The sequence below is a fragment of the Heterocephalus glaber genome, unplaced genomic scaffold (assembly GCF_053883595.1).
Source record: "Heterocephalus glaber isolate CG9 unplaced genomic scaffold, H.glaber_assembly_v1.0 deba00001744, whole genome shotgun sequence".
Lineage (NCBI taxonomy): Eukaryota > Metazoa > Chordata > Mammalia > Rodentia > Bathyergidae > Heterocephalus > Heterocephalus glaber.
The window spans coordinates 4,829,631-4,853,056 of record NW_028258450.1 but is presented as its reverse complement, the minus strand read 5'-3'; the positions used below and the strand labels follow the sequence as shown (position 1 = coordinate 4,853,056).

Here is a 23,426-nt window from a genome sequence, read left to right as displayed (position 1 = left end):
TGGCTGGGATGAGTCAGATACTGTCCTCGCTTGCATGAACAGAATATTATGAATCAAGCAGGCCTTGTGGACTGTAGCCACAGGAAATGGAGCCCTAGATTTGATCCTAAAATGTTTTGTATCCCAGATTTCTCCCACTCCTTTAGGGCTTCTTTGCCCGGTCTCCTCTTGACCCCTCTCATCAGGTCTTTCTCCCATCTCCTTTCAGAGTCTCTTGTTCTCTCTGTCTCCCCCACTCTCTGTCTCTGTTTCCCTGTGATAATTTTCTCAGTTTCTGTTTCCTCCAGAGAAGCTGAGGGAGGATAAGAGACAGACACAGAGCTCCGGCTTGGGCTGAGGAGGCATAAAAACATGGTTTATTCCAAACACTGCAATGTGGAACAGGAGAGGGGCAAGGAAGGTCGGTGGTGAAGTGTGGGCTCCCAGACCCTCCCCTCTGCAACCAGCCCCAGGTCCGGCTGGAGATCTGGGAAGAGGAGGCTTTTGGGGATCTGCTGGGTCATCACTGGAGGGTGACAAAGTAGGGTTGGATTTGGAGAGGATGTGGTTGGGGGCACCAGGGCTGGACGGGAGGTGGGGAAGGGGTAAGTTTAGGCTGAGGGAGGTTGGGATCAATGTGGGAGAGGGGAAGGCGGGGCTTCAGTTGGGGACAGGTGCTAGGTTAAAGTAGGGAAAAGCCAACAAGGGTGGAAAAGGAGGGGGGGGGGTCACGGTTTGACATCAGGGTCACAGTCTGGACGGGGCACAGTCTGGGATTCGGGTCACAGTCTGGGGTCGGATGACCATTTTAGGTGTCGGAAGTCACAGTCTGGGGTCAGGGGTTTCTGTGTGGCGGGGCCAAGGTCTGGGGTCACAGTTTGGCGAACGCGTCTCACAGTTTTGAGTCCCGATGGATGAAAGGTTAAAAACGGGCTTCCCCGGAGGTGTGGCTGGAGCCGGGGAGCTGCACAGTGATGTGGGGGCCACTGCCCGAGCGTGGGGGCGGGGCGGGGCGCGACCCTCCACCTGCCGCCCCCTCTGGTGACGTTAAAAAGCCCTTGTCGGGTTTAAAAAAAAAGTCGGGTGGGCTCCAAGACCCCCACCCGCCCCCTCGCTCTCTGGCTAGGTGAAATCTGGGCGACCAGATCCCTTCTGGCTCGTGATCTCCCCATCGCGAGGGGGCGCAGGACGCTGCTCCAGGCGGGGTCCGGCCAGTTGCATGTGGTTCCTCTCCAACCCACGCGGGTCCTGTCTGCTGCGTGCGCCCCCTCGGGCTGTGGCCTGCGCTGACCGAAGGGACGGCGGGGCCTCCCGGGCCGCGTCATACCTCGGACTCGAGGCTAGAGAAGTGCGCCGAGCCCCTGCGCGTGCCCAGCTCCCCGCCCCGGTGTCTCCGGTGGGGCGCAGTGGGCAGCGGCGGTCCCCAGTGCGCGGCATGTGGGCACCGGCGAGCGTGGCGCGAGGGCCCGGTGAGCCTGCGTGCGGGCGCGGCGCGGGGACACGAGCTGAGGTCCTCCAGCGAGCGCGAGGTGGGCGCGGGCGGCGGGAGGTCCCAGGCCCCGGCGGCGCGTCGGTGTCGGTGGTGGTGGGGCGCGGCGGCGGGTGCGCGGTGCGAGGCGCGGGGGCGGTGCGGGTGCGGCCGCGGGCACCCGCAGCGCGCCCGGTGCCGGGGCGGGGGCCCCGCGGCCCAGGGAGGGGGCGGCGGCGCCCACCAGCCACCATCCAGGCCGTCGTGCGAGCAGCTGAGGTGGCGAGGCGGCGGGAGCAGCTCCAGGCTGGCGCAGTGGCGGCAGTGCCAGGCGGCGGGCCCGCCACGCGGGGGCAGGTAGTCCCAGCTGCCGGCGCGCCAGCCCCCAAGCTTGTCGACTGACCAGTAGCGGCCGGGCGGCGGCCCGAGGCGCTCGGCGTACGGGTAGGGGAAGTCGGCGAACCACCAGGGCTCCAGGCCTCCCAGCGATGCGCCGCCCAGGCTCTCCGAGTCCTCCGAGTCCGACGGCGATGGCTCGAGGTCCAGGTACGGGCAGGGCGGCGGCGCGGCGCGGCACGGGGGCGGAGCGGCCGGGGCCCCGCCCCCGGCGCCCCCTGCGCCCCCCGCGCCGCCCGCGCCCGGGCCTAGCAGCGGCTGGCTTTCGGGGTCCGCGCGCGGCCACCGCGCCGGCGGGCTCTCGTCCTCGAAGGCCAGGCGGCACAGCGGCGGCCCGACGACGGCGGCGGCTGGGGGCGCGGGCGGCGACGGGAAGCCGGGGAAGGAGCCCGCAGCGGGCTCGGCCGGCTCCTTGTCGCGGACGATGGCGAAGTAGGAGGGCGGGGGCTTCTGCGGGGCCTGCGCGGCCGGCGGGGACAGCGGGCGCCCGGCCGCGCCCCGGGACGCCCCCCTCGCCTCGCCCAGACCCAGGCCCTGCGGCTCTATGGGGCCATAGTAGCGGTGGAAGCCGTCGGCCAAGCTCGCGCCCCCCGGCGGCCCCGCGCCCTTGGCCCGGCGCCAGCGGTCCACGGCGGCGCGCTCGCGGGGCATGAAGGGCGCCGGGCCTGGTGCGGGGCGCGCCGCGGGGTAGGCAGGGCTGGGCAAAGGCTGCGGTGGCGGCGGCGGCTTGGCAGGCGGCGGGGCGGTCTCAGCGCTGCAGCAGCTGTACATGCCCTGCGGGCCGGGCCAGGCCGCAGGTCAGGGCGGGGCTTCCGTCCCAGCCTCCCAGCTCGGACCGTCTGACGCCGGTCCTGTCCCCCCCCCACCGGGCTGCATTTGCCCCTCCTGTGGCCGCCCTCTCCCGCTCCCTCTTACTCTGGAAAAGGCCAGCAGGAAGTCCATGCGGTGCGTAGGCCCCAGGCAGTGCCGCAGGCGCCAGTACACCAGGTGCTCCCAGGCGAAGACCAATAGGGAGAGGCCCATGGCCACCAGCAGCATGTAGAAGACCCCGGCCATGTTGTCGATGTCCAGCTTGCTGCTCATCACCTCGATCTTGTCGTTGTGGCAGATCCCGGAGAGCCACAGCCGCTCCAGCATCTCGATCTCATCTGGGGAAGTGGGGTTGGAGATCACCTGCCGTGAGCACCCTCTGAGGACGTCCCCTCTGGTGTGGGAGTCCAGCCCCCAGCCCCTGCCGCCAGGCCTTCATCCCCTCCGTCCCCAGGGCCCATGGGTCCTGTCCTCTCCCTCCCCTTCCATGTGGAAATCCCTGCGGGCAGCCCCACCGTCCCCCAGGAACTGCAGCAGTGCCAGGTCGATGGGCCGCTTCCAGCGGGAGCCTTTGTGGAGGGCGATGCCATAGCCAGTGGTGGCGAAGACCTTGCCAGAGCCGATGGTGACCAGCTTGCAGCCCTCGTCCTTGCGTGCCATGTAGTTGAGCACGGCAGCGTCATAGATGAAGGCGTCCAGCTTCCTGAGGACAGGAGGATCAGAGGCAGGGTCAGCCCCATGCCGATGACCGAATGGCCTAGTGGAGCCTCTCATGCCAGCCTCTACTGCTCCAAACCCTAGCTGGCGCCTTTCTGGGCCTCCATTTCATCGTCTATAAAATGGGAATCACTGCAACACCTCCATTCCGGGTTTTGCGAAGGTTAGATAGTGCCTAATGTAAAGGAGGTGCTGGGCTGGAGAAATGGCCATTGTCAATGGTTTTTTGTTTGTTTTTTCTGAGACAAGGTCTCAGTAAGTAGTTCAGGGTGACCTTGAACTCACTATGCAACCCAGGCTGGCCTCAAACTCTCTGGAATCCTTCTGCCTCAGCCTCACCAGTGCTGGGATGACATGCCTCCTGGAGAGAGCCCAGGCTGCCAAAGTGCTGGGATTACAGGTATGCACCACCATGCCTGGTTTTAACCTTGACTTTTGCATTGATATCCTGTCTGGGTTTGTTTGTTTTGTTTTGTTTTTCCAGTAGTGGGGATTAAACCCAGGGCTTCTCAAATACTAGACAAGCACCCCTCCATTGAGCTACACTCGTCTGTTGATGTAAATCCTTCTGCATCCCAAACCTCCTCAGAAGCCCGGACTACACATTCCGGTGCTCACACATAAATACCTGCTTGTGTGGAAAGGAAAGAAAGGGACTGAAATTATCCATGCACCCTGACTGGGAGGCGGAGTGGGGTGCAGCTTCCCCAAACCGAATGGCTGGAATTAACCGGTGTGAGGGAGTGGGTGAAGGACGCAGAGCTGGGGCTGATGGAGGGGGTGGGGAAGCAGCTCACCATGCTGTGGCTGGAGAGCCAGGTTAAATTGGTAGAGAGATCCCCCTGACTTCTGGAATAGGATATACAGGCCAGAAAAAATACCGCCACTGCCTGTGGGCACTTCTACCTCATAGGCAAACTAATTTCTCTCCAGGTTTCTCTTTGTTTAGGAAAATGCCCATGGGGGCGAAAGGTGAATTGCTCTTTCCATTTAAGTGGGAAGAATTTGGAGTTCCCAGAGTTGGGCTGAAGAGGAGAACGGAGGGGCCTAGGAACTAGGAGTAGAGGGAAGAAGGTTCTTCAAGGGTGCTGGAGAAAGCTACTAGCCTTCAGCGTGGGAACTGTTGACAGCATTCAGGAAGGCGGATCACACAGTGCTGGGGACTAAAGCCCAGGCATCACTGCCAGGCACCGTGCTCCACACCCCCAGCCCAGAGCACACTTAATGCTCACTTTGTTCCTCCCTCCACCCATCCCTACCTCAACGCCTTCTCCTCCTCCTGGTTCATAAATCGCTATGAAAACGCAGCCATTTCCTGCAGCTTCTGGACGTAGGTTTGGGGGGAATTTAAATTCCCTGCCCACTTTGTCCGCCAGAGACTCAGTACTGGGGCTGGTGCCAGACTCTCCCTAGCTCACCCCCCTCCCCGGCTCTCCACTTTTCTCAGAGTGACTTGAGTCACCTAGAGCTTCAAAACAGCCCTCCCTGCCCCTCTGCCCTCATCTTCCAAACACCCATCCCTCTGCTCCAGGCTTCCCACTGCACTTGCACCTCTCCACTCCTGCCCCCGGGCCTTTGCACTGGCTGCTCAGACACCTTCTCAACCCCCTTATATGATACTGCAACTTGTGGCCTCCTCAGGCCTCCCAAACTCACACACCCTGCTTGATTTCATGTGTAAGCATTTGTGCTCCATAACGCACCACAAAATGTTATTATCCAGTTTACTGTCCATCTCCCTCCACTGGATTTGAATTCCATGAGGACAGAGAACTCCCCTGCCTGGTTCACAGCTCTGTCTGTGTGGTCTCTGACAGTGACTGACACATATGCAATACCTAGTGAGGAGTAGCTGAGTGAGCTCCATGTAGTGGCCTGTACCTATAGTCCCAGCTACTCAGGAGGCTGAGGCAGGAGAGCACTTTGGCCTGGGAATTTGAGGTCTGCCTGGGCAACATAGTGACACCCTGTCTCAAACAAAAAAATTAAAAATAGGGGTGGGGATTTAGCTCAGTGGTGCTGCCACCTGCCTCGCAAGCCCAAGGTTCTGAGTTCGATCCTTGGCACAAAAAAAAAGGCCAGGTGTGGTGCCACACACCTATAGTCCCCCATGCTCGGGAGGCTGGGGCAGGAGGATCACAACAAGTTCAAGGGCAACCCGGGCTATGTAGTGAGTTCAAGGCCAGTCTGAACTATATAACAAGACCCTGTATTTAAAAACCAAAACACTCAAAAAACAGAAAACGGCCAGATGATGAGTTCAGACTGGTTAGAGGCAGTGTTGGCTGGGCCAGGCATCAGAGGTAAGGCCTTGGTATATGGGAAAGATCCAGGACATGTCCTCCACAGAAAAAGCAAGGGAAAACAGCAGGCACTTCTGGTTGGCGTGTAGGAAGGTGTGCGCATGCGTGTTTTAATTCTTCTGGAAGAAACTAAAAGCTTTAAGCTTTAGGGAAAGGCACTCCCTTTTTCCTCTCCAGAGTGCAACACAACTGAACAGTGCTGGGTGGTGGGCGGGCAGAGCTGGCCGGTGGGGAAGCCCCACTTCCTGTCTCCCCCCCAGCTGCCTGTCCTTCCCCTCTTGGGAGGCTGCTGCTGCCCCAGCCCCTGCGGTAGGGTGAGCCAGTTGGCACGTGTACCAGCCAAAGCCCCGGAGCTGTCAGGTCCCTTGTACCTCACCGCAGGATGGAATTCTCTCACACTGTTCCCTGTGGGGATCACTAGCCACATCTGCCTATTAGTATCTCAATTTTAATTAAAATCTGGTTCCTTAGTAACACTGGTGACCAGAATCTGGTGGCTGCGATGTTGGGCTGCACAAGTCTAGGCCTTTTCTTTTTGCTTTTTTTTTGGGAGGGTGGTTTGAGACAGGGTCTCACTGTGCAGTCCAGGCTGGCATGGTAATCACTGTGTAGCCCAGCCCAGCCTTGAATTTGCGACAATCCTCCTGCCTCAGCCTCCCAAGTACTGGGACTACAGGTGTACACCACCACGTCCAGCCAGTCTAGGCCTTTTCATTTTTGCAGAAACAGTCATGACCTGGAGGTCCTGCCTCGCCAAGGCAGTGCTGCTCTGGACACACCGAGTCTGCTCCCCAAGAAACCCTAACCTGTTCACTACAGTGCCCCAGTGCTCAACACAATGCCTGGTGCAAGGAAACCTTGAGCATTTATTGGATGGATGGATGAGTGAGTGAGCTCGTGTTCACCTTCGCATCATTAGGGGTCATCTTGTTAGAGAGACCAGGGCTCATCAATTGTTTTCTCCAGTATATACAAGGTATGATCAAAAACTACAGTGAATGTTTAGTTTTTTTGTTTTTTTTTTTTAAATGTGTTACAGTAAAAACACATTGCCATTAATCTCCCTTCAAACACCCCCCTCCCTTTTTCCCATTTTCCCATTGTTCTTGCCACTTTCTGAAGCAGTCCTGAAAGCCTTCTTTTTCAGTTGCACTGTCATGGCTGCCTTGATGTCCTGAATCAATTAAAAATGTTGACCTTTCATGGTCATTTTGACTTTGGGGAAGAGCCAGAAGTCGTATGGTGCCAGAACTGGTGAATCAGGTGGCGCGGATACACTGTGGTGTTTTAACCAGCTTGCCTTTCTGTTGGGTGGTCCTTAGCAACAGCATTCACTTTTTTTTTTTTTTTTTTTTTTGCAGTACTGGGGATCAAACTCAAGACCTTGTACTTGTGAGGCAGGTGCAGTGCCACTGAGCTAAATCCCTGGCCCAGCATTCACTATTTTTTGATCATACCTCATAAAAACACTCAGTAAAGGACTTCCCAAACTGCTTCAGAAAGCAGCCAGAAGGATGATGGGGTGAGTGTGTTTGAGGAGGGGGTAGTTTGAGGGGAGGTAACAGTAATGTGTCTTTAATGATTATTTATTTATTTATTTATTTATTTATTTATTTATGGTACCAGGGATCGAACTCAGGTCCTTGCTTTAATGATTTTTTTAAATGTAAACATTCACTGTATATTTTGATCACATCTCATGTATATCCCAAGAAAAGAGACACAAAAATACTGACACTGGGAATTACCTGATAAATATGGTCCCAGTTACCCTGTGGTAAAGTTCATAATTCACAATGCCCTCATGCCCTCCGAGGCTCACCACTTGTAGCTTCAAACCTAAGCCCCACTGGAGCAGACTGCCCAGGGCCACTGGATGTCAGATAAAGCCTCTGGCAAGAGAGAGAGATGTGGACCCAAAAAGAATAAAGTGGCAGGGGAAGGGAGACTGAGTAGAAACACAGTATGCACAGAGTGGAAAATATTTTTTAAAAATATTTTCTCCTCTCATTCTAAATAGAACCTCATTTTTGTACTTAAAAATATTCACTAATGTCATCAGAGAAATAAGATACTGCAATCTGAACCATGAATAAGATTGTATACTGTGAAATTTATAAAAATACCATAAGAATTGAGAGACCAAAGAAAAGGTTCTTAGAAATTAAAAATATACTTGGCCAGGGGTGTGGCTCGGTGGTAGAGGTGCTGCTTACATATGTGACATCCTGGGTTGTATCTTCAGTACTATAAATATATTTATAGATATATAAATACATAGGTAAGCAGAAGTGAGAAGCTTAATTAAGGGGTAGAAGAAAAAATGAAAACCAGGAAGTAAAGCAGAAAGATAGAATAAAAGAAATGGACCATCCAGGAAATTCAACATCAAATTAACATGAGTTCCAGAAATAAAAGAAAAGAAAGAGGGGAGAAGCTGTTTGGCAAAGAAGTCAAGACAATCAGAGAAATTTTCTCAGAACAAATGGTATGACACAGGTAGGACTGACAGGCCCTGCAAGAAAAATAGATCAAGGTATATTGCTAATAAATATCAGCACACTTGAGAAGAAGGTGAAGAAAAACAGGCCATATACAAAGGTTAGGAATCAGAATAACCATAGCTTCTTCTACAGTGACACTGGATATTAGAACACAATAGTATGATGACTCCACACTCCTAAAATGCTGTCTGCTCTGGAATTCTATACCCAGCTGAACTGTCCCTCAGGTATGAACACAGATAAAGACTAGATCTGCAATGTCTCCAGAAATAAACTTCCTATGTACCTTTTATCTACAAGCTCAAAAGAACAAGGGAGCAAAACCCAGCAAGATTAGGAATTTGTACACTAATGAAAAATTTAAAAAGCCAGGTGTGGTGGCACATGCCTTTAATCCCACCACTTGGGAGGCTGAGACAGGAGGATCAGGGCTGGGGATGCAGCTCAGTGGCTCCATGCCTGCTTGGCAGGAGGATCACCTTGAGTACAAGGCCGACCTGGGCTATGTATTGAGTTCAAAGGCAATCTGCACTACATAGCAAGACCCTATCTCAAAAAGAGAAAAAGAAAAAATAGATGTAGAAAAAAAATTGGGATACCACAGAATCCAAATCAGGAGGGAGGTGATGGGTGACCTGAGACAGCAGCTATGCACCAGCCTGTAGCTGGCCTGAAGACCAAGACAGAAACCTCTTTAGTGACATGAAACTAATACAGCATTTGATGCTTCTAAACATAAGAAGAGATGCACATAGTTAACAGAATTTGGGTTTGAATTAATTAAGCACAAAGAAAACTCATCCACTAAATGACTGAAGGAAAAAAAGACAATTATTAATTACAACAAAAACAAAGAATTGTGTAGGAGAGGAAAGTAATCGTGATTTACTACTTGTGGCAGCTGTGGGAGCATTTACAGTCATAATATATAAACAATGAATATTCATCTAGTCAGAATCACAATGTGGGAGGCTGGACTGATTGAAGCATAAGAACATGAGCGTGTGCCTCCCATAGTGAGAAGTACATGGAAGATGCCTAAAATTGAAAAATTGTAGCCGGGCAAGGTGGCACACGCCTGTAGTCCAGCACTCTGGGAGGCTGAAGCAGGAAGATCTCAAATTCATGCCCAGTCTGGGCAATTTAGTGAAACCATGTCTCAAAATAAAAAAGGGGCTGGGGATGTAGCTTAGTGCAGAGGCCCTGGGTTCAATCCCCAGTACTGGGGGAAACAAATCAAGGAGCTGCCATGCAAATGTGATATTTAGGGTGAAGGAGGTAAGAGGCAAAATGATCCAGTAAAGAGAGGGAAGCAGATTTTTCCAAGGTGGGAGAAGGGAGAATAGGCTGATAGGGGACTGCTGCTTTTCATGTTTTAAAAATCTTTTATTTCTCTGGATGGATAACTGATAAAAATAGAGCTAAAAGCTAGAAAAAAATGCAAAAAGGGTTACTGGGGAAAAAAGAATTCAGCAAAAGCCGGAAATCAGAGCAAGAAGTGACAATGAGACACACAGGGTGTCCTTTGTGAGTCCGAGAGGCTTCTGGGAGCGGCTCTGGGTTCTCACTGTGCGCCTGAGGCAGCCAGTTCCAGCGGTTGAGCGCCTGGGCCCCAGGTTCAAGTCCCAGCCCCGCAGCTTAGCAGCTGTGGGGCTCTTGCTGCGCCTCAGTTTCTAAGACTATTCACCTAAGACTGTTATGAAATGGGTCGAGTTGGGTCCCCTCCCAAAATTCACTAATCGAAATCTTGGCTGCCAGTTCCTCAGGATGTGACCTTGTTTGTAGAAAGAGCCCCTAAGAAGATAATCAGGTTAATGTGAGGTCACAGAGTGGACCCTAAAAGTCCAATTTGACCAGTGTCCTTATAAGAAGGGGACACAATAAGCCTGGTGTGGTGGTGCATGCCTGTAATCCCAGCACTCTAGAAGGCTGAGGCAGGAGGAATCTAAGTTTGAGTGTAAACAGGGCAATTTAGTGACTTAGGGAGACCCTGTCTCTAAAAACAAAACAAAACAAAAACCAAGGTCTGGGGATGTAGCTCAGTGTGAAGGCCTTGGGTTCAACCCCCCAGTACCTCAAAACTAAACTAAACTAAAACAAACAAAAAACCTGGACACACGTCGAAGACTGAGGACCTGAAGAGACACGGGAAAGAGACCGCCCCCTCGGAGACAGTGAGAGAGAAGCTGGACAGAGCCTCCTCCCCCTGCCCTCCACAGCCAGAGGACTTCAGCCTCCAGGGCTGTAAGACCAGAAAAACCCCAAACCTGTCACCTGGGCCCTCCCAAACAAATGAGGCAAATCAGGAACTTCAGTGAGTTAGAACAGAGCTTGATACATAATAAACACTATGTAAATTAAAAGGACAATGGGAATGACACCAAGTGATGCAGAACAAGCAGAACTCTTGCGCTGCTGATGAGAGTGTAAATTGGCACAAGTGGCTGGCAAAGCCCTGGCAGACTCTGTTACGGCATCACGCATCCCCAGGGCCAGCCCACCCTGGGATGCACCCAGGAGAAACAAAGGTGCGTGTCCCCAAGACTCAGCTGAGTATGAATGTGCAGGGCCGAGGGCTCACGATTGCCAGACGAGAGACTACACAAGGACGGCAGATTTGGGTTCTAACCCTGTAACGTACCCAGTAGTAGATCACACAGCCACGAGCTGCCAATCTGGTAATAATGCGGAGCAAAATACACTAGACACAAAGAGATATGCCTTGCTGACCCTGTGCAGATGATGTCCCAACTAAGGAAAAGTCATTCACAGGAGGTCTTCCGATCCGATCCCCGGAAGGCTGAGGAGAGCTTTCCGGTAGCAGGATATTTTCCCATACTCTATGTGGGCCTGGTCCCATACGCTTGCATAAACAGCCAAGGAGCTAAACACTATTCACCCGTCTCCATTCCTCACTGTAGATATATCTCAATTAAAAAAAGATAAAAGCTAGCAGGGTGTGGTGGCGGATGCCAGTAATCCCAGCACTCTGGGAGGCTGAGGCAGGAGGATTGGAAGTTCAAGCCCACCCTAGGCAATCTACTGACCTAGTGACACCCTGTCTCAAACAAACAAAAATTAAAGATGAAAACATTTATAAAAAGACACAGGATGAGGCCTCAAGGTATATTTCACTCCATAAAGGCTGGGGATGTGGCTGTTATCTGTGTTGGGGAAAATTTCTTGGCTCCTGAAGTCCAAGGAGGTACAGACACTGCCCGTCTGCCTGGCTGGTCACACTTTTGGTTCCTAAAACTCAGGTCAGTCGGGAAAGTTGGCCCCCCAGGCTCTGAATTCTGCTGTCTGAGCACAAAGACTGCAGGAGGGACAGGAGGGCGGAAGGTAGAAGCGCAGTGTCTGTTGCCCAAGGGAGGGCATGCAGGGGGCCAGCTTCGGGCTGAGGGGACCCTGGGGGGGCGGTGGAGTCTTGGGCATCGGGATGCGGGATGCTCACCGCAAAGCTTTGCTCTGGGCAGTGCAGGCCCAGGCTGTGGTGGCTCTGGACAGAGAGGTGCCACCCGAGAATGCAGACTGCGAGTGGGAGAATCAGGCGAAGGGCCACAGCCATGTTTGTACTGATTACCATGATGTGTCCAAGGACTATTTTGGACATATGGGTTAAGTAAGCTATCTTATAAAAATTCATTTCACTTTTATTTTTATGTATTGTTTTTTGAGACAGGGTCTCGCTTCATGGTTCAGGCTGACCTTGAATTCACTATGTAGCCTAGGCTGGCCTCAAACTCACCGAGATCCTCCTGCCTTAGCTTCCTCAATGCTGGGATTACAGGCATGCACCACCAAGCCCTGCTCAGGGTGGGTTTTTTTCTGGGTTCCCATTCTGGCTAATACCACAGGCTCTCACTGGAAAGACACACTTGGGCCAGTGAGATGGTCCAGAAAGTGAATTAAAATAGTAAAGAGGAATTTGAAGCCAGGGTGAACCTGAGAAACCCGAGAATGTATGGAATTCTCAGGAGAGGGCTGGAGCCATTGTCATCCAGGTCCCAAGGCACAAGGAACCCCTGAACGACATTTGCTGTGGGGAAAGGAAGGAACAGGAAGAAGTATAGGTAAGAGAAAGTGAAGGAAGGGAAAACGGGGGGAGCGTTCCAGAAGGGGAAGGAAAATAAAAAAGATAAAAAGAGAGTTCTACATGGACTCTGTCCAGTGTGACAGCCACTAGCCAGATGTTGCTAGTGACGGCAAATCCAAGTCGAAGTGCACTGTGAGCATAAAATACGTATCAGACCTTCCCCCCAAATATAAGACATCTTATCAGTTTTGGGGAGGAGTGGGACTAGGGATTAAACCCAGGGCCTTCCCACTGAGCTATATCCTTAGTCCTTTTTAAAAAGTTTTTTTATTTTGAGACTAGGTCTTGTTAAGTTGCATTCCACTCGAATGTGTGGTCCTCCTGCCTCAACCTCCCAGAGTGCTGAGATTACAGATGTGTGCCACTGCACTGGGAAGAACCAGAGGCTTCTCTTGCCAAAAGGAGCCCACACACCCCTGAGAACCTGTGCTCTATGGGAGCAGCAGTCCCACCAACCCTGTGACCAGGTCCCATCCTGGCCCCCACTGATTGGTCCTGCTGTGGACACCTGAGTGTTGCTGGACCAATCAGATTCTCCCTAGTGGAGCCACTTGATAAACAGAGATTGCTAACCAACCCCACTCTGCAGGCAAAAATGGAGGCTCAGGAGCTGAACTGCCTACCCCAGAACCCACTGCAAATAAGGGTGTAGCCCCTCCCAGAACCCAGCAGCCTCTGCCTTGGAATTCACTGCTGTTTGGTGTCCCCAGGATACTGTTAGGAACTCTCAGGCTGTGGAAGGCACCAGAACACCAGGGTTGTAAGGGCAGAGGGAGAAAACCGGTCTCCCAGGAGAAAGGAAGCAGGAAGGTGGCCAGAGAGAACATCCCTGTGGCCAGATGCTTAAGAACCAGGATACTTTACAGGGCATAAATTTAAAAACATCTGCCTGTTTCTGCCATTCCACCACTCCAAAGGAAGCTTCAAGTACACTGGGATTTAGGCATCTGGCAGAGAGCCTACTGCATCGCAGACACCCAATACATATTTGTCAAAGAAAGAATGGGTGGCTGAATGCATAATGTAAAGAAAAGTGCAATTCTGTACTGAATCGGACACCTTAGGCCATGGGCGTCCCTCCCACTTTTGTTTTTTTGAGACAGGGTCTTGCAGTGTAGTTGAGGCTGATCTAGAACTTGCAGCTCTCTTCCTGCCTCAGCCTTCCAAGTGCTGGGATTACAGGTGTGCCCCACCAAGCCCTGCTTGAGGTCCAGTATTTTTGAGGACTTCCCCCAAAGAGAGAGGAGTCCCTGGGTCCAAAGAGGGGTCCCCCCCAGAATCCACTTTTTTCTTTGAGATTATGTCTGGGAACCTGTGAGCCCCCTGCCCCAGACAGCCATATCCTAATAGCAGAGCCTGTGAATATGTTACCTTTCATGGCAGCCGACTTGGCAGATAGGACGAAGCAAAGGGTTGTGAGATATGATTATGGTGGGTGATCGGGGTGGGCCCAAGACAATTGCAGAAGAGAGGGCAAGAGAGTCGTCAGAGGTGTGTTGCTGGAGAGAGAAGTCAGAATGACTTCGGGCCACGAGCCAAAGAATGTGCGAGTCCCAGGAAGCTAGAAAAGGCAAAGGATCGGCTTCCGGGGAAATACCAGGAGGAAGAGTCCCAGGGCTTCTTAACTTGAATATAGTAGCCTTTCAGGTTGCTAAGAAGGTATATTTGAGCAGGGCACTGTGGTCATATCTGTAATCCCAGCACCTTGGGAGGCTGAGGCAGAAGAATCTCAAGTTTGAGCCTACCCTGGGTGATTTAGATTTAGCAAGATCCTAGCTCAAAATAAAGAAGGGCACAGGATGTAGCTCAGTAGGAAGGCCCTGTCCCCCACATATAATACCCTGTCCCCCACATATCCAAGAAAGAAAGAAGAGAGAGAGAAGGAGAAAGGAAGGAAGGTACAGTATATTTGGCAAGGCAGGGGGCTCAATATATTGAATGGTTTGTTAGTTTGATTTATGAAGTTTAAATGCATATGGTCCGTGAGCCTGTGAGCCTCTACTGTTCAGTACTGGGGATCGAACCAGGACCTTTGCACTGAGCCACATCCCCAGCCCTTTTTAATTTTTAACTTTTATTTTGAAACAGGCTTTCCATAAGTTGCTAAGTTGCCCAGGCTGAGCTTGAACTTGGGATCCTCCTGCCTCAGCCTCCCGAGCACTGCAATGACAGGTATGTGCTGCCACACCGGGTCCACTGTCCTTCTGCACCAGACCCTGCGAAGGTTCACAATGCACCTGTCCAGAGGCTCATTTAACAAAAGTCTGTGACCCAGCCTGTAACGACATTGTGGTAATTGTGCTTCTGTGCAGAGGGTAAGGGAGACAGAGGTAAACCCAAGGAGGGCAGGGGTGGGGCAGAGAGCACAGCAGTTGCTGCAGGTGCCCGATAAGAAAGTGCCAAAGTTCTCGGTGTCAGAAACAAGAGGCTCGCAGGCCCACACGCGGAGGACACACAAAAACCATGTGGTCCCCAGAACTCAAGAGGGAACATAGAGAAATGGAGAAAGAAAAGCTGGCAAGAGAGAACTTGCAAAGTGGCAAAAATACAAACTCTCTGGGGGCAGGACTGACAGGTGGCTTGGCTAGCACATCACCATTTACCTCTCCTCATTCACCCTCTTCTACAACAGAGGCTGAAGTCTGACGTGATGGACTTCCCAGCTCCCTTTGCAGTGAAGAGTGGCCCTCTGAGAGGTTTTGTGAAACAGCCAGAAGTCCCTGTAAATAGCTTATTTTTCCGAATAAAAGGCAGAGTCCTACCAGCAGAAAACACTCAATTCTTTCATCCTTCTCCCTGCCTGGCACTAGGATGTGCTCCATGGAGGGCAGCAGCCTTCTTGTGACCATGAAGCAGCCAAATTGAGCATGAAGTTCTATGGTTGCAAGCTTGATAGAGAGTTTGGGTTGTTAGTGGTATTTCTGAGTGATCGTGTCAGCTCTGGGCTTATTGTAAGAGATAATCCTCTGTCTGTTTAAGCTCTTTTAACCAATCTAAGAAATGTGTGTATTTTGTTGCTGATTATTATCATCCAGTACAGGAAATGTACCTGGCACAGAGTTGATGCTCTTTAAAACTGCATGGATGACCTTCACATTTCCATAAAGCCTATTTATGCCTTCTGCAGTTGGTTCTGAGACTCACCTGTACCCTTGTGCTGACCCACCCATTTTCCTTAAAACAGGTTGACTGGGTTCCTTTTCTTACAGCCCAACAATTAAAACCAAGATGGGGTGACAGAGACCTAGACAGGACTGCTACTTGAGGGGTGACAGGGAGTGGGCCTTGGGGGAGGTTGAGATGACAAAATGGCCTCTACACCGCCTTCCTGCCACCGGCCCAGTAGACCAAGACCACACCCACCCCAGGCCCTTTGCACACCCTCTACCCAATGCCTGGGAGTCCACCTAGTGAGCTCCCTCACCTCCTGCAGAGATCTGCACATCAGCACCTACTCTGAGAAGCCCGCCCTCAACACCCTGGCAAAAATACCCCGCTCCTAGGGCCAGGGATTTAGCTCAAGTATTTAGCTCAGTGGCACTGTGCCTGCCTCACAAGCGCAGGGTCCTGAGTTCAATCCCTGGTATCAAAAAACAAAACAAGGGCCGGGGATTTAGCTCAGTGGTTCTGCCGCCTGCCTCGCAAGCACAAGGACCCGAGTTCGATCCCCGGTACCAAAAAAACCCAAAAAAACAAAAAACCCACCCCACCAAGTTCTATCTCATCTTTTTTTTTTTTTTTTCAGTACTGGGGATCAAACTTGGGACCTTCTGTTTCTGAGGCAAGCAGTGGAACCACTGAGCTAAAACCCCAGCCCATCTACCTCATCTTTACTTTTGGAAATGCTCTTGCTGATTTTTCCATTGGCAAGATTATTGCTCACTTCCCACCTCTAAACACTAAGCCCCCAGCAGGCAGGAACTGTGGTCTATTTGTCCACCGCCTGGCCTGTGGTGGGGGGTATATAAAAATACCTGCACACTGAAAGAATAAGTAAAGGAGGCACAGGGAGAAACTTATTGCATTCAGCTTTGTTGTAATTTTTTTTTTCTTTTGGAGACAGGGTCTCGCTGTTAGTTTAACTGCCCTTGAACTATGTAGTTCAGGCTGGCCTCAAACTCTGGGCAATCCTCTTGCCTCAGTGTTCCAAGTACTAGAATGATAGGTGTGCACCAACACACCCGGCTTGTCGTAATCTTGCACTGTACTGTAGGGACTGAATTTAACTAAGATTTAGGAAACCAATGTAATAAAATATATAATCCAACCGCAGTGCCGCTGAGCTAAATCCCTGGCCCCTCAGTATTGTTTTTTTGTGTGTGGTTTAACTAATTTAATTCTTACAACAACCTGATACCGCAAAGGGCGTTACTTCCATATTAGAAAGAAGGAGGGCCGGGGATTTAGCTCAGTGGCTACGGCGCCTGCCTTGCAAGCACAAGGTCCCGAGTTCGGTCACCGGTACCAAAAAAAAAAAAAGAAAGAAGGAGGCAGAGGTTCACGGAAGTTGGGTCCCTCTCACTTCCCCAAGGTCCCAAAGCCATGAAAGGGGCAGAGCCAGGAGCTGAGCCCCAGCAGTGTGGTCCCAAGTCTGTAGCTACCGGGCCCTGGAAACATCACAGGCCCCTACTCGTGGAAGGCAGCCCCGCCAGAGCCCTCCGTGACCTCCGCCCTGGGCTGACTGCTGTGACCTCAGCGCCTCGGACCCCGGGGCTCCCCCTCTCCCCCCTCTCCCCCTGCGCCCGGCCCGAGTCTGTGCTGACCCTGCCTTGAGCTGTGTGAGGGCCTCCTCCACACGGGGCTGGTGGTAGCGCACCATGTAGCTGTGCATGTCGGGGTAGTTGCTGCGGATGTTCTTCTCCGTGGACCCGTTGGGCACCGTCCCAAACTTCAGGGGTGGGTATTGCTCCTGGGGCCGCTGGAACTGGGGCAGAAGGCAGAGTTATTAAGGTGTCTCCCCCAGGAAGATCCCCAACCACGACGCCCCGTTCTGGGGGGTACCTGACATCTGGCAGACACCCCGGGCTCACGGGTGTTTCCCAGATTCGATTGCTACTGCTGCGGTAGGGAACACGTTTCTACTCCTACCCAGCATGCACGGCTGCGGACAGGTTATCACAGGGGAAGCTAGGAGCTCTGCTGTGCCAGGCGTTAGCCCTCAGCTTGCTGGATTGAAGCAGGTGAGGAGGGCAGCTGTTTACCAATCTATTCAGAAATAGTTGACTATTTTAGCAACAGCTGTAGCCAGATGGGTGTGTGCTGGGCCAGCATCAGGTGTGTTTATGACTAAAAGTTTCATAAAATCATGGTCCTCCATCCTAGGTAGGATACAGTCAACACAATCTATTTCTATACTGTTCTGTTCCATTCTGTTGGGAAAATGCTTATTGCAATCCACTGCGTTGATTTCTCAACCCTGTCACAGGTCATGACTCTGGTGAACCACCCCTGTCTCAGAGCGTGCCCTGTTGGTCCTTGAATACATTGTGAGCCAATGAGGTGAGTGCAGAAATCAAGAGATGTAGCATCTGGACCAGTGTGACAGGATAGTTTTACATCTATTGAATCCAATAAATAAAAATTGGGGGTTGACTTTTGTATGTCTTGGTTTTAAGTTTTTTGTTTTATTTATTTATTTATTTTTTGTACTGGGGATCGAACTCAGGACCTTGTGCTTATGAGGCAGGTGGTGGTACCACTGAGCTAAATCCTGGCCCTTGGTTTTAAGTTTTATTTTACTTTTCTAGTAATTCATTGCAGTTGTATTTACTAAAGCACTAGTCTTCGATGAATTAGAAGTTTCAGAAACGAATACTTTGCGCCAGGGATGGTAGTGCATACCTGTAGTTCCTTCAGTCTAGGAGGCTGAGGCAGAAGTTTGAGCCCAGCCTGTGAAACTTAGTAACTTAACGAAACCCAGCCCCAAAATTTATTATTATTATTTTTTTGAGTCAGGGTGGTCTCACTCCATAATTCAGTCTGGCCTTGAACTCGCTAAGTAGCCCAGGCTGGCCTCGAATTCTTGGGAATCCTGCCTCAGCCTCCCAAGTGCTGGGATTACAGGCATGTGCCACCTTGTCCAGCCCAAAATTTAAAAAATTTTTTTTTTGGTACCGGAGATCGAACTTGGGTCCTTGCACTTGCGCAGCAGGTGGTGAAACCACTGAGCTAAATCCCCAGCCTAATTTAAAATTTTTAAACAGCGTTGGAAGATACAGCTTAGCGCAAAGGCCCTGGGTTCAAACCTCAGTACCAATAAACAATCCCCTAACCTTACTGTTTGAGAGCCACACTAGTCTAGACTATACTATTTGGTGATATTGCCCTTAGAACACTGGGGACACCTCTTTCTCCAGGAACATTTTAAAGGTTCATCGTGAAACACGGCCTCCTTCCAGAACATTCCATTCTGGAATTCTTGGGAAGGACCCCCAGGAATCGCCCTCTGGGCAGCCACAGCCACCACCATCCCCCTCCACTCACCTTGCGGTCACTGAGCCCAGACACGGTGTCCACATACTCCTCCTGGATCATGAAGGCGGCCAGGTTAGCTGTGTAGCTGGCGAGGAAGATGACGGCGAAGAAGGCCCACACCAGCACCATGATTTTGCTGGTGGTTCCCCGGGGGTTCTCCACAGGCACCGAGTTATTGAACACCAGGGCCCAGAGCAGCCAGATGGATTTCCCAATGGTGAATGTTGAGCCACCAGGGCCTGCAGGGGGCCAGGATGGGGACATGAACCCCAAATCCCTTCTGCTTCACGAAAGCAGAAAGAACTACAGCTCCCAATGGCCCTTGGGGCCTTGGGTGCCCCCAGAGGCTGTGGCTCTGCCTCAAGGGCTGCTGGGAAATGTAGTTCCATGTGCGGTCAGGGTGCTGCGCAGCAGGGTGAATGAGGAAAGGGACTCACGCTTGCCCGTGGCCAGGCTGCGGTTGTAACCCACGGGACTGAGGTACTCGAAGATGAAAACGGTGACGGCGACCACGGTGAGGCACATGACAAACATCATTACCCACACAGCCGGGCTGTAGGGCTCTAGAGACAAGGGAAGTAGTGTCATGGCTCAGCCCAGCAAAGGGCTAGGGGGCACAAAGACATGCAGAGGAAGTCCAGCCAGATCTGAGGCCATCCTGGTTTCCAGTCTCAGGGCAGCCCTGCGGCCCACACAGAAGCCTGGGAGGCCGTTGCTTTCAGAGCCATCGCACCCATTTCTGTGGTGTGTGTGTGTGTGTGTGTGTGGCACACAGTCTTGCTGTGTAGTCCAGGCTGGACTTGAAATCAATATGTAACCCAGGCTGACCTTGACATTCATGGCAATTCTCCTGCCTCAGCCTCCAGAGTTCTGGGATTACAGCATCACCATGTCCAACCCCATTTCTGTGGTTTTGACACCCAATCTCAGTTGTTTCCTAAATGTTATTGGGGCCTCAGACCGGATCCTGCAGGCCACTTATATTCTGCACTGCCCCAGCTCCTGGGCCCCCGTATTAGGAGCTCCACACCCATCCAGTCCCAGGCCACCCCAATCCTTCTGCTGGCCTCGCTCCCTCCCTCTCTCCCTCCTGCCCCATGGATCAGGGTGGCCGCTCCATTCTCATGGCCAGCATCTCACACATTTCGTCTCCTCCCGGGACCATCTGGCTCCACCCAACCCCCACATGGCTGAGAGGTGACTCTGCCCCCCTCCCTCAGAGCCCTGCCATGGCTCCCAGAACCCCCAAACAAAGTCTTCACCCCTCAGCCTTGTCCTGCCCTCCTCTCTGGCCACATCATTGTCACTGGGCCACTCTGTAACCACCATCGAGCCACGCCCTCATCTCCGCTCCCCTGCCAGAGATCCCACCTGCCCTGTCCCCACCTCTGCCAGGTAACTTGGTGGGGCATAAATAGGAGTCTGTCACTGCCCTGCCCTGTGCTGCCTGGAGGGAAGGGTTCAACTCTGAGCTTCTTCTCAGTGTACGCTGCCGAGACTGCGGCCCCAGAAAAAGGCTGCCAGGGACACAGGTGGGGGTGTGCGTGTGTGTGTAGAAAATAATAATGCACCGGAAGGGATGCCTTTTCTTCCAGCTCCTCCTTTCCCAGGAGCTCTGCTCCAACTTTGCAGAGCAAGTGGGGACTTGTAGAGCATGTGGGCCATCGGGCTGGGCCCCGTGTCCATCTTTCCTGACTCCTCCTGCTCAGCAGGTGCAATTTCTATCCAGCCCACCGCAGAGCCACCAGCCCCTCCGGGGTCAGCTTCCTACCCACACCCTGGGTCTGTCTACTTCCCTCACCCCATCGCCACCTTCCTACTGCACACAACATCCTTTCTCTGACACAGACCTTGCAGTAGCCTCATTACCAGCCTCCTGCTCCCACAGGGCTGCCAGTAGCTGAACTGTAACTTTAGGTCCCCATACTGTCTTCTAGAGTTAGACCCCTTGCCACTGCAGCTAAAGCAAAACCCAAACTTCTTCTGGTAGCATTTGAGGTCCTCCAAGATCTGCCCGTTCCCTCTCAGCCTTCGCCTTCTGCCCCTCCGACCCCCGATCCTCTCCATCTCTTCCCCCTGGCTTCCTGTGTCATGGTGACTATCACCAGCGGAATGGCCTGTGTCCCCATTTAAGTTTCCTTTCTGTCTTCCCCACGAGGCTCAGAGCTCCTAGAGGGCAGGGATCTGTCTGTCTGTCTCGCTCATCACTTGTTCTCAGCAAGCAGCCCAGAGCCTGGCACGTAGCAGGTGCTTGGTGCCACGGATGGGTGACTTGAGTACTTATAATGTGCTGGAGCTGTGCTAATCTCTGCTCTTCATCTTACACTCAGACACAGGGGAAGACTTGGCTTTTGTGAAGCCCAAAGTATACACAATTTGGAAGGCTCGCTTTAAAATAAGACTGCAACTATGAATACAAAAGCAGGGATGAGATGTGAACAGCAAGAGAGGGCTCCTGAGTTCGGCCTTCTTCAGGATAAAATTCGTTCTTGTGGGCCAGGGATGTAGCTCAGGGGTGCCGCTCCTGGCTGAGAAGTGCAAGGGCCTGAGTTTGATTCCCGATACCAAAAAAAAAATTCATTCTGGTAGGGGAAATTATTTTTCCCATTTTACAGATTAGGGAACATGAGCTCAGAAATGATATCACTTCACCAGAGTCACACAGGCTCTCACTGTGTAGTTCAGGCTGGCCCTGAACTCTCAGATGCTCCTGCCTCAGCCACCACAGCTGGGATCACAGGCACGCACACCGCGCCCTTCGGAACCCAGGTTTCTGATCCCACATGGTTAGGGACAGTTGCTCCATCCTTGTCGAAGTCTGGCTCCCTGTCCCGGGTCCCCAGCTCACCGAGGAAGGCAGATGGGGACACAGTGCCATTGCTGCGGGCCACCATGACGCTGATGCCTGTCTCCACGAAGGGCACAGAGAAGTCCACGATCTCAGATCGCTCCTCGTTGATGGTGAGGGAGCCGATGGCCATGTCTGCGCGCTGGTAGAACACCTGGGTGGAGGTGAGGAGGGGACAGGGAACCTGGTTCAGGACCCACAGCGGGCAAGGGCTGTCCCCGCCCCTTCTCCAGTCCCATTATCATCATCTGGGTCTGTCCTGATTCCTGACCCCACCCTTCGCGCCCCCCCAGGCTCACTTTGCTCGAGGCCCCACCCGGGCCCCGCCCTCTTGATGCCAAGGGCCCTCCTGCTGGCCACGCCCCCACGTTCTCGGCTCCGCCCCCGGAGATCTGGCACACGCCCTCCGCTCTCCTGCCGCCTCACCTCCCCAATCATGCCGTTCCAAACGCCGTCGATCTTCTTCCCGTGTTTGCCATTGGTGACCAGGTAGAGGTCGTAGCTGAAGCCGATGGTGTGCGCCAGTCTCTTCAGAATGTCAATGCAGAAGCCCTTGCAGCACCGCTTTTCCGGGCGGGGGGCGTCCGGTGGAGGGCTGCGGGAAGCGACCATGCTTGGGGGAGCTTGGGGACCCCTCCTTTAGGCTTCCCCGTTACATGAGGGCATGGAGGAAGGGACAGCGGAGGCTGAAACTATGTTTAGCGCTTCCCGGGGAAACTGAGGCACCCCTAGGTCACCAAATGGAGGGCTCTGTGGGGTGGGCCCAAGAATGCGGGCTTCACAGGAGGAGAGTTTTGAAGCTGCCACTCCTGGATCCCGGGCTGTCACCTGTGCGTGCGGTTGAGCTGGCTCCGGCAGGGGACGGAGTCTCGGATGCAGGTGCCGCTGATGGGGTCAGCAGGCTCCACGATGACAAAGGGTCTCTCTTCCAGCGTGGCCACCGTGAGATGCTGCGTGTCGTCCACCGGCTGCAGGAAGCGGCCATAGCGGGACCACAGCGGGTACTTGAGGCGGAGAGTCTGCTGCTCCCAGCTGCCCACCTTGGACCGAGAAGGACGGTCAGCCTTCCTGAGGGGACTTTCTGGGTAATGGAAAGGGCACCTGGGTTGGGCAAACCTTTCCACTGCCTAGAAAGTTCCGGCCTCCCTGCTTCTCCTCCTTAGACCTAAGAGTCAGGGCCTTGTCTCCCTCCCGGAACCAGCAGCTACTTCCTCCTCCAGATGCAGGAGCCTGGCCCTTCAGTTTGGTCCTCCCATCAGGACCCAAGGGTCTAGGCTCAGCCTCCTCCCTCAGACCTGGGGGTCTGGGCCCAGCCTTCTCCCTCAGACCTGGGGGTCTATCGCTGCTCCCCCACAGTCCAAGACCTTGAGCCCTCCTCTGCCAGGACCCGGAGTCCAGCCCTCTCCCCTGCCTGAGGTCTGGGCTGTGACTCACCACCTCCCAAGTCCTGTCTCTGGTGAGGGAAATGACCACCAGGGAGGGGTTCACCAGGAAGCCTTCCTCATTGAAGGAGTAGTCCCGGTTATCCCAGGTGATGTTCATGAAGTACCTGCCCAGAGACAGCAGAGGCTGTGAGGGAACCTGGGTTGGGCAAACGCCCTTTCCATTGCCTGGACCCTGCTGGTGAATGAAATCTGTGCTCCTTCACTTCCAAGATCTCAGAAACATCCGTTGGCCTCAGGACACACTCCCATGCCCTGAGCTTGGCGCGAAGCACCAAGAGTCTCTGCACGCTTTGGCTCCTCCTGTCTCTCAAGCCCCATCTCTAATTGTTTCCCATCCAAAAACTTTTTGAAAAAATTTTTTAGGAGGGCTGGGGATTTAGCTCAGT

At 53.0% G+C, this 23,426-nt stretch overlaps 1 protein-coding gene and 1 long non-coding RNA gene across 2 annotated transcripts in view; one reads left to right on the top strand and one right to left on the bottom strand.

Annotated features, from left to right (window-relative positions):
- Positions 1–328: 328 nt before the first annotated feature.
- The window catches only part of Grin2d (glutamate ionotropic receptor NMDA type subunit 2D), a 31,907-nt gene continuing 8,809 nt past the window's right edge, over positions 329–23,426 (bottom strand). Inside the window, exons 3-12 of the mRNA XM_087200558.1 lie at positions 23,030–23,144; positions 22,424–22,635; positions 22,022–22,190; positions 21,596–21,749; positions 19,185–19,310; positions 18,757–18,986; positions 17,037–17,197; positions 3,169–3,356; positions 2,759–2,991; positions 329–2,617 (exon numbers count right to left, since the gene is read on the bottom strand). Of these exons, the coding sequence (XP_087056684.1) occupies positions 1,301–2,617; positions 2,759–2,991; positions 3,169–3,356; positions 17,037–17,197; positions 18,757–18,986; positions 19,185–19,310; positions 21,596–21,749; positions 22,022–22,190; positions 22,424–22,635; positions 23,030–23,144 (2,905 nt within the window). The 3' untranslated portion in view covers positions 329–1,300. The remainder of the gene's footprint in view (positions 2,618–2,758; positions 2,992–3,168; positions 3,357–17,036; positions 17,198–18,756; positions 18,987–19,184; positions 19,311–21,595; positions 21,750–22,021; positions 22,191–22,423; positions 22,636–23,029; positions 23,145–23,426) is intronic.
- LOC147821366 (uncharacterized) lies at positions 1,836–17,042 on the top strand. The gene is made up of 4 exons (XR_015447132.1): positions 1,836–1,993; positions 2,952–6,649; positions 7,035–14,445; positions 14,906–17,042. It is a non-coding gene; the product is annotated as an uncharacterized LOC147821366 (long non-coding RNA).